Source organism: Neophocaena asiaeorientalis, unplaced genomic scaffold, assembly GCF_003031525.2.
Source record: "Neophocaena asiaeorientalis asiaeorientalis breed wild unplaced genomic scaffold, Neophocaena_asiaeorientalis_V1.1 scaffold138, whole genome shotgun sequence".
Lineage (NCBI taxonomy): Eukaryota > Metazoa > Chordata > Mammalia > Artiodactyla > Phocoenidae > Neophocaena > Neophocaena asiaeorientalis.
Window position 1 is genome coordinate 2,754,528 of NW_020172632.1, and position 10,984 is coordinate 2,765,511.

General features: G+C 39.1%; 1 protein-coding gene across 2 annotated transcripts in view; it reads left to right on the plus strand.

Annotated features, from left to right (window-relative positions):
- Positions 1 to 6,285: 6,285 nt before the first annotated feature.
- Positions 6,286 to 10,984, plus strand: part of ELAVL4 (ELAV like RNA binding protein 4) — a 97,380-nt gene continuing 92,681 nt past the window's right edge. Inside the window, exon 1 of one of the 2 annotated variants that reach the window (XM_024739280.1) lies at positions 6,286 to 6,402. In XM_024739280.1, coding sequence (XP_024595048.1) covers positions 6,286 to 6,402 — 117 coding nt within the window. Of the gene's footprint in view, positions 6,403 to 8,946; positions 9,221 to 10,984 lie in introns of those variants that run through there. The other variant, XM_024739281.1, reaches the window with a different exon arrangement.

Sequence of the window (10,984 nt, forward strand, 5' to 3'; positions counted from 1 at the left end):
TGCTTCTGCTGATGACCAACCTCAGAAAAGGGCTTTTTACAATAACCCAGCCAACAGTAAGGGTGACTTGAAAAAGAAAATTATGTATTAATGAATGAAGTACCAAATCATTGTGCCTTAAGCATTTGGTTCAAAAGTTCTAAAATATTTGGAATCAATTATTTATGTTCTCTTATTGTGTGCCCATTATGTTCAAGGTACTGATATTCTACATGCTGGGGATATAAGGCAAATAACATACAATTTCTACCCTGCAAGCTCACAGTACAGTGCGAGAGTAACAAAGAACTATAATTCATTGAGTACAATCTGTTATAGAATTGTTTGAAAATTGTTGAAGTTCAGAATTATGCTCACAGTTGAATTTTTGATAAATAAAATTTGGAAAATATTTGGAAAGTTTAATGTCTTGGGATTTTAGTAGATGATTCCATCTGAAGATCAGGCACTCTTACCTTTACTTTCAGAGATGTAGGAGGGAATAGCACACACACAAAATAATAGCAGACAAAAGCATGACCCTTGTAATTTTCACAGGATCAGGATTCTATCATCACCTGGTGGCAAAATACTAAAATTACAGGTGTAAGTTAGGTGGATGTTTTTTTCTTTTTTCTTTATTTAAAATTATTGTTATTGTTTTAAATGTCAGCAGATGGCAACAGCATTACTCTGAATGTTAGTTTCTGATTACAGACTAACAGAGAATAAGATTTAAGTTTTTACATCTACACTTTTCTATATAAGGTAGAATTTATAGCGAAAAGAGTGTGGACTGAGGTTAAACATACATAAGTTTGAAACTTAAATTTGCCTCTTACTAGCTGTGTGATCTTGAGCAAATCACTTAAATTCTCTAATCTTTAGTTTTCTTATTGGGAATCTCAGAGTTGTGAGATTAAATGAGATTTATAGGCAAAGCATCTAATGCAATGTTTGACACATAGTGGATGCTCAATAAATGCTAATTCTTGTTCTTTTCATAAAAGTACTTACTGTATAAGAGGTCCTCTTTCCCACAGTCATCAGATCATAATATTCCTCTATTTACAACTTTTAAAAATGGAATAGGTTGGGATAGATTCAGAGGAGACTTCAGAGGGCATCTAGCTAGAAGGAGCTGGCTGCCAGTATCCCCTTCCTGCCCTCCTCCCCGATCTTTGTTCCTGTATGAAATACCCTCCACTGTCCAAAACAAATCCTATCATTCTTTAAGCCTAGCTTCAGTTCCAGCTTCTCTCCTGAAGCCTTCCCCATCACTCAGGTGGTATCCTCAGCATTGACTGCCTGTCAGTATTTCATTTTGATACTATTCTCTTTACATTCTTCCTTATACTATTAGGATTTATGCATAAAAATGAAGCTCCTTTCCTAGCCAGATTGTAAGCTCCTTGGTGAGCACTGTGACTTTTATTTCTTTTATTCTTCATGTTAAGATTTTAGCACTGAACTTTGCACACAGGACTAAGTAAATGTTTATCTGCAGCAGACATTTTTCATTAGAACAGGAACAGACCTTTTAGCCTTTCTTAGTTATTATTGTCTTTTTATGCTCTAATCGTTTAGAGAGGCTTTGAATTGTATTTCCTTCAACAAGATTGACTTATCTTGTAGCCAGGTACTAATTCATACAGTTTTTCCCTATTTACCACGTTAATAATAATAGCTACCATTTAGAGTGCTGCCTCCGCCAAGCCTATATCTACTTAATTCTGGCAACAAACCTTAAGAGAAGTATTACTGTGTCCATTTTACAGATGAGGAAACTGAAGACTAAGGAGCCTAGCATATCATTTCCCCCTGAGAAAGTGTTCAGCAACTGCTAGTTGAATCAAAACAAATAGGCCTTGGGATAGTATTTGAGGTGATGAGGGCAACTATTGATCTTCATTCATTCCCCATGACTGGAGTGCTGCCTGGAGCCATGCCCTGTATTATAAAGGGCGGAGGACAAAGAAGTTAAATGCATCAGTGTTTGCTGAGCAGATACTCTGTGTAAGGAGTTTTGCCAGTTTTGGAAGAGGAAGTAGGGGATAGGGCTGGGGACTTAATCCTGCCTTCTAAGATTTTGTGCTTTGTAGTTTTAATTCTTTGTTTCTCTCTCACTTTGTTTGTTTTGAGAAAAGTTGAACACACCTTCCATCTTCCCTCTGCTTTCTCTTCTAGTCTGTGCCCATCTTTCTCATTTATTCAACACATATTTACTAAGCATATTCTTCTGTGGTATAAGGAGGGGAGATCTTACTTTTAGATGAGTCAAACACCTTTCTAGAAGAATTCTTAGTTATAACAATTGTCACTTGAGTGAGATTGTGCATGTCAAGTGCCTAGTACAGTGTTTGATGTACAGTAGACTCCTAGTAAAAGAGCAGTTTTTATTCACACTGTAAGTCCTACTATTTTTCTTTCTTCTTGTCCTCGCTCTCCTCTCCTCCCCTTTACCTTTACCTTTCCTTCTTCCTTCTACTCCTCCTCTTCCTCCTTTTTCCACAAATTACCTTCCTTGCCTTTACAGTACATCTGTGTATTTGTAGTTACAGAATTATAAATGAGTCCAGAGTTTTAAAAGGCCCTACATTGAATTACTTTCAGTACTGTATTAATCTCGTTAAACACTGCATCCTTTAGTGGTATGAGTAGCTACTCCATATTTCATTTATTCAGTGGCCTTTGATTTGTGAAGATTTATATCTATACTAAGGAGTTTTTTTGTTTGTTTCTTTGTTTTTTATTTTATTTATCTTATTTTTAGTAAAGCTCATCTGAACTGAAATGAGAAGGCCTCAAATCCCTTAATATAGAGATCTTCAGAAATCTCTGTGTGTTTGCACATTGACCCTGCTGAGTTTTCTTAAGCTATGATGAAGAATATATCAGTGAAAAGTCCAGACAGGGACTCCCTTCAATTAGATTTCTTTGATAAATATGTACTTACCGGTTTTTAGAATTTTGTAAGTAAGGCAGTTTTCCTGTCCTTTAAATTTTCTTTCCCAGAAAGACACCCTAGTGCTTTAAGCATGCGAGCAAAGGCACATTTGAAAAATCATGCATTGATTCTGGAAAGAAGCCTCTGCTTTCAACTGCTGTTCTAGCATAGGCTTAGGAGTATGGAAAGAAGACAGATCAAGTGTGGATCTACCCTTAAGTTAGTTTACCTGCGTAGGTGAACTCTTGGTCATATAAGTTGACTATACATCCATTTGTCATATTTCTCCACACAGTAGCACTCTTCTAGCCCTTTCCAACAATCCATAGTAGACAAAACTACTTAGGAAAGAGAAAGGCGTGACACAGTCAGGTCATGTACCTCTAATAGCACATCAACAGTGAATTCCTGATCCAACTGACAGACGCCATGTCAGTCGGGCACATCGTTCTTTCCTCTCTGGTATGTTTGCATTTTCTTACAACATTTGATTTAATGTTTCTGCAGGAAAAAAAGGCAAAACCAACACCACAATTCATCAAAGGAAAATTAGGCTTTAAATTTTATCAGAAGCTCTTAAATATAGTATACCATTGTCTGGGCATACTGACTGTATTTTCCCTAAAAGAAGAAATGCCAGCAGCTCAGGTTTATTTTTCAAGGGAAGAGAGAGAGGATAAAAAGAAATTGAACCACAGGAAAATGTCAGGTCATAGTCACTGATGACGCTATTTAAATGGTGTGCAATAATCACATTAGGGCAGAGCACATGGAATTCCCGATTTCTGCATGACAGTGAAGAAGGGCCAGCAATTATCTGTGTGTGTGTGTGGATATGTGAGTGTCTGCTCACTCTACCTTCCCACCCCATTTTGATAATTCAATTGAGGGGCAAGAAGAGGTAATCCAGACACCCGGAACAGGAGGAAAAGGTCTGCAGCTGTGCTCGGAGGGACTGGTGTGAAGAGAGAGGCTCAGTCTGACTTGGAGTTTTGTGCTGTTGCATGTGAATGCTCTGGAACTGCTCTAATCGACTGAAAATGAGCCGGCTACGGTCATATGGAACAGGTCTGTTTAGCCACATCGCTGGGTAGCATGGCAGATGGTAGACCGTCAATGGGTGGTATTGATTGGCTGGATTTGCCTTAGGGTAACAAGACTATGGGTCCTGAAAAACCCGCTTCATCTTATTTTCCTTTGTGCAGCTACGTACAGTTGTGGTTTCTCTTCTCACTCCCCCAGTCCCCAATATCTCGTTTTTTCCCTTTACAAATCAAAAGCCTTCCTTGGTAACCAAAATAGAGAGGTTACCTTGAGATAAACACTCTTTAAATTATCACCAAGGCAAGAAAACTCGAGAATATTTTATTTACTAGGCTGATTACATTTTAATGTTTGAAGAAAGTGACATTTTAAAATTAGTGTTTAAGACATATGGTGAGTGTACAAATTAGCTTATTTCACACAACCAGAATTTGATGAGAGCAACTCCTCCTTCTCACTCCCCAGTTAAAAATTGTCACTTGGAACTTAATATATTTGAGGAGGTTAAATGGTATTAAGTGATGCAGAGTGGACTTAAAGATGAAGGATACAGTCACTGTTGTATATGGCTAAATGTTGCCGGATGGGCTGGACAAATACTAGTATCGACATCCATGTTTGCAAGAGGATGTGGAAGTTTCAGGGCTTTAATTTTGTCCAGCCAAGAAAACAAAATCCCAGGTATCTGTGTATGTTGGTTTCTCTTTTAGATACGAGGGAACATAGAATGGTGCATGCATACTCTGTGAGTAGTAAAAGCCTCCTTAAAAACAGGTCATATAATGATATGAGTGATGAGGTTTATTTTCGTCCAGGTGGTTCTTTATCCTTTTAACATCATCACTTGGCGCTTTCAACTTGAGACATTCTATTTATTCCTGGCAGAGGAGCAGATTAATTGGAATAGAATTGCACAAAGGAGACACCAAGTTAACTATACAGACAAAATTGTACACAACAGAAATGTTCCACTTTGAGGTAGATCTTAGGGAAAAAGAACAGCACTGGGGAAGTATATATCATTAGTTTGCTAATAATAATTGTGTTTTAAAAAGAGGTGCTCAAGGCTTTTTTGTTTGTTTGTCTTTTTCAGTGTCTTTACTTTTAAGCTTTTGGTTATTTCGTATCATGAAAGATCATATCAAATATTACTATGAAGAAAAGTTACACCCTTGAACTCTTGCCTCCATCTTGTGTGTGCTTCATTCATATGCCTACTTTTGAACTGGGTGTTTATCACACTTGTCAATATTTCTCTCCTTTTTCTAAAAGAAAATATCTCCATGAAGTTTTTGGTTTTCCCCCTTGCTCTGCATTGATTGGATTTTCCTTTTGCATCCTTTGCTGAATGAAACAAAGCTTGTTTGTGTTTCATTCTTCACAGTTCTTATTAGAATTGGTGATGGTGTTTTGTTTTGTTTCCTCACTGTAAGTCAGGAGAGGGAATTTTATTTATTTATTTTGACAAGATACAGAGAGAGATACAAGACAGTTGCCTGTTAGGATGCTGGCGTTTCTCATGTCACACCCTACACCCAAAAGCTGTTCCAAGGGGAAAAAAAAAGTCTTTTAAGATGGTTCATTTGAATCTGTGCACTCTACCCACCTGGTGGTTATACAGTGAACTGTTACTTTAAAGAGTAGTTGAAACACCAGCCATGTTTGGGGCAGGCTGCTCTTGCAAAGAGAGCAGTACATATAACAGGCGTCTACTGTGTGTGAGATAAGGGGAAAATTCAGCTCACTGACTAGAGGTTTTAATGTGCGAACTCTAGGGAAATAATATATTGACTGTTCCGTGGCACGCAAGAAAATTGAAGAACCCTTTGCAGACGGAGTGATTTGCAAAGGATTCTATCTGTTTCTCTTAAAACAAAATCTGTGGCAAGATGTTTGAAATCAGCAGGACGCTTAATGCTGCTTTGTTAAATAATGAGGTAATATTTTGTCACTTTTTTCTGGGCAGCATCTGTTTCCCTCCCCCTTCATTTTTTTCCTGTGTTTATGAAGGATTCTATTTCTTTCTTTCTTTCTTTCTTTCTCTCTTTCTTTCTTTCTTTCTTTCTTTCTTTCTTTTTCTTCTCACTGAAGTCAAGGAAATAGCATTCACGCTTCCATTTGTGTTCCTTCCTTTCAGTGCTTTTGGAGAATTTGGTTGTCTTTTTTTATTTGCAGTTTCAGCCGGCTGCTGTTTCCTAGCCCATTGTGCCACGTAAGGCTTCTCCACTGCGCGGAGTAGGTAGTTATTAACGCTGAATTGGCTTCTGGTACAGTCCATCTGGACTCTGTGTGGGAAAGCTGGCTGCCGGCGACTGATGCTGAGATATCTGCAACCTTTGGGATGTGTGCATGGTGGCGAGGGGCTGACTGATATGAGATTACTTCTTTTAAGGGAAATTGTTTTTAATGAGTCAAGAAACTGCTCATTTATGGTAAGAAGGATACAGCGGCACTGGCAGCCCCACAGCTCTGGGATATCATTTTTAGGTTGCCTTAGCTGCTTGAGTGAGACAAGTTTCTTTCTGTGGTGGTGGAGGATTGTGGCGGAAAAAAAAATATCATGCATGACTGGGAGACTCGCCTGCCTGATTCTTGAGATAATATGTTAAAAATCTGTTGCTTTACAAATGTCACACCACTGATGTAGCGGTCAGCCCCTCACTCTGAAAGATGAATGGTACTACTGGAAACGCAATAATAAGGTTGACTTTTCCCAACAATAGGATTCTGCCTTTGTCTTTAGAGAAAAGGCCTCTGAGGACATTTGTGCATTTGTTTGAGGATCCCGTTGAAAGGCTTTGGAGTGGAGGTTTTTGGAAAAGTGATCAATATACAAACTGCATGGATTTTTAGCCTAGCAAAACCAGCTAATTGTTTATACTGTAATATACAGTTACTATTTTGGAAAACTGGCCAGAATACCTTTTGATATCCCTAATGTTAATTTATGGCTCACTAAGTGTGCTGAGATTAGTATGGGTGGAAGAAAGGGTTTTCAAGAAATTCCGACTTTTAAAACCTCCAGAGAAAGACACAGTAAATATTTTTGTTCCCAATGAGCTGTTTTTATTTGTGTGTTAGTCAGCATTGTGTTCATGTTTACTTTTCACAATATTTTGATATTGGTGAGATCGTACTCAGAGTTTCTGTTGTTGATTTGGGGCACCTGTACCTGCCCTGTGTACGTATGTTGAGCTCTTTAGAGCACTTAACCTGTGAATTTGTCCTTCATACACAGTTCAAGGGATACTGTAGTACTATTGTGACTTGTAGGACTCTTTATACATTTGTTCAAGAAATTATTTTAAAAGTTTACTTAATTCAGTAGTGTTCCACTTGATGGGATCATAGTTTTAACATTTCTACTTTTCTATTTAATGTACTTTCATTTCTAATAGCTGAATTTATTTATATTCAAGTCTAATAACTCATGTTGTATACCCAACAGATACTGTTTTATGGTGTATCTGTATTTTTAAAGTGTGTATATATATGTATATTTGTATGTGTGTTCATGAAATAGTAGCTTGGAGAAAATAGCTTTAATTTTCTAATGTAAAGGTTGTTTTCTTTTATAATAATTTTTCACAGACCCAGTTATTCTTGGACTTTGAAGCCTAGAGCATAGCATGATTTTCGGCCTATATTTCCACTTGGCCCAATCCCATCCCGCTGTCGACTCCAGCCAAAGATGAAAAATTATGATAAATTATGTCTTTAGTAATATGTGTTACCTCTGTGTATTTATTGAGGAACAAATTGACTAAATTATGAATTAGATAAATCATGATAAATTAGCCTTTGGGGTTAAAGTAAAACACAAACTCCTCAGATAAGCCACTTCAAAACCCAAACTAGAACAAAAAACTATACTACTGAAGGCTTGGTAGCATAGCGGTTATGAAATGTATAAAATGGGCAGACAAGCTGTATACATCACCACACACTTGCTAAATGTCTCTTTGCAAGTCTTTTAAGAGGCCAAAGGAAAAAGACATCCTTGGAAGGAGAGAAGCAAAATCACGTGTTCAGTTAAGCAAGATGAGCACCCTGTACCGGTTATGAAATGAGGCTGTTGTCAAAAGTGTGTTTTACCTTTCTCTGAAGTAGTAGAGAAAGCAAAGAGAGAATGTATTTTAGTGGATTTTTAAAAATTCAGATCATGCTCCTATCCAAGTTGAGAAATAAATTCATTTAAATAAATCATTCATCATCCTCTGTTTTGAAAAGCTCAGGCAGAAGGCAGAAAGGTAGAGGCTGACAGCTGCCCCCCTTCTCCCCCACAGCTTTTTTTCTTTTTTGTTTATTAGGAAGTAGTTTTCTGAAGCAAACTTGTATGAAGCTAGTTAACAGAGCAAGCCTGATCTCAAACTTGCTTTCTTTTGAAACGCTGGCCATATTAGCTGCAGAAGGAGCATGGCTCACTAAAAATCAGCAATATTGGGGAATAATAAAGTTAAAATGTAGATATATTAGCACATTAAAGTGCTTTTGTTGTATCTTTAAGCCCAGAGGCAGGTCATTAAATATGCATTTTGCTAGAAAGCAACTGTCGAAAAAGATAAGGTGGTTGAAAACATTCTATGAGGGAAAAGCGCTCAGTCAGAGGGGTGGGGTGATACAGCCCTCAGGACAGGGGAAAGGGAGAACACTCCCACTGTTAAGGTTTGCAAGCCGCCAGTGACCTGCAGTTGTTACAGTACTTTTGAGCTGGGAGGAAGGAAAAGGTAAATATACAAGTATGGCTGTGTTGCTTCAGCCTGGCCTTAATTACCAGACACAAGAAGCAGTTCAGAAATCTGGTCTCTGTTGTTGTAGAGGTCACCAAATCATTAACATCGTCAATCTGGCAGTAGCTAATTTAAATAGCACCTGATGTTGCAACGCCTCCCTTCGTTTCCCCAGCCAATCAGATCCTGGCTTCAGCTGACAGATGGTCCCATAAATGGATGTAAAAAGGGGAAGCTTCGAGCCAATTTCAGCAAGGCTCTGTTCAGTTGTTCTTATCTACATCCTAGAATCAGGGGTTTCAGCTCACTGCTCCTTTTATTTCTTTTATTTTTCTTTCTCTCCCCCTACCCCCCCAAAATAATTGATTTACTTTACAGTCATCCACACTGTGTTTTGTGGATCTTTAAAAATATATAACAATAGTAGTCATTTTAAAAATATATTCTGAAATCTTTGCAAATTTTAACAGAAGAGTCGAAGCTCTGCGAGACCCAATATTTGCCAATAAGAATGGTTATGGTAGGTATGACTAGATTTATAATCTGTTGTTTGTGCCGCTGGAGGGGAGAAAAGCATATCCACCTTGACCAGTCTTATGCTTGCACAAGACTTCAGTTCTCTGCTGCTGTTTGGTTCCTACATTTACTATCTCTTTTGTGTAGAGAGTGCGGGTAGGTCCTTTTATTGAAAAGCAGTTGGGAAATAGATTGTCATTTTTAACAGGTCATTGTCAATTTTCCCTTCAACATAAAGGTGGGGGTGGGGAAGGGGAGGTGGGCTGAAATAATTGCTGGTTTGTTGAAATAGGTTATATTACCTGAGACCATAATGGCAAAAGAAGGATTTTCTTTTTGTAAGGGAGAGGGGGTTTGTCTATGTGCCTCCTCGGTTTTGTGGGGCTCGAGGTGGCTGCCGCGGGCTTAGGAATCTCTCCATTTCCGTGCTGGAAATTTAAACCTTGAGAGGCAGCTCCTGAATACTGAACGTTGACATGGGCAGTTGTGTTTCGGGGGGCTGCGCATTCAAAACGGCAAAGAGAGTGATTTATTTGGGCTTCAGTAAATGCTGCATCTTGTATTTCAAAGAGTTTCCTGTCATGACCTCATAAAAAAGAGGAGGCGGCTTGTATGTGTAGCGGTGCCTGGCGTGTTGAGTTGTTGCTTCCTTCTCTGGGCAGCAGCTCTGTAAGAAGGAATGTCAGCTTTTACATAACGTTCCTTTCCGCTTTTGACACACTGTGTGAGGGTCCATCTTCTTCTGATCACAGATGGAGTGGAATGGCTTGAAGATGGTAAGTGAAAAGAGGAAGACAGCTTGGAGGTTCCAGCCGTGTGTGTGTGTGTGTGTGTGTGTGTGTGTGTGTTCGTGCGCGCGCATAAGGATGGTGGACTGTGCATCGTAAATCACTGTGCAGATCGTTTGTGTGTGTATGTGTGTGTTTATTAGTGTCTCTCTTTTCTGAAAACCAGAATCCATCTCCAAGTATAATGGCACTGCACGCACACAAGGCACACACACTGCCTCTTTTATCGAACACACATTTTAGCCAAGCAAGGTTGGTGTCTTTTTTGACAATCACAGTGTCACCATCGCTGTTGGCTGGCGTGTCCACCGCCTCTGTGAGCTTTCAACGGAATTGCACGACTGTTAAAGTTAAAGGCACATTTCTTTTTTCAGTCTCCTACTCGGAGTGATGGGGAAGGCTGGGAATGAGGGGTGGAGGAGGTGAGGTTCAGTACCAGCAGATGCAATTGTGGAACAGGACTTTTGGATGTAGAAGGGGAAGTAGAAAACCTTTCTGCCAAAGTAGTAAATCTATTTTTAGCATCATCTTTTTCTGGAAAAAAAAAAGAAGCAGGGAAACTCCTTGAGTGCCGCTCCTGTTGCCTGATGTTGACCCTGAAGATATGGCACAAAATGGCACGATCAGATGCCACGAGTGCCCACTTTGACTTTGAATTTCACTAGCCATAGCTTTCACAGGGTTTCAAAGCTTGGTATGGGGGGAGGCTGTAAATTCATATCCATCTCACTTATTTTTTGCTAGAAAAGCCTGGGGAGGACTTTTCGCTCTGCATAGATGTTATAACAAAGCTGTGGTCTTTTTCCCATTCTTAGCGGATTGCCTTTGTCTGGCTGCTTGTTTTGATGGGTGTAAAACAAATAAGATTAGACCGAGCAGCCCAACTGAAAGCGATAGCTGGGAGGAAAACCCAATGAAAGGTTGCCGGGGAAACGAACAGAGGAAAAGCCGGGTAGGGAGCAGGTGGGTATCAGGAGAAC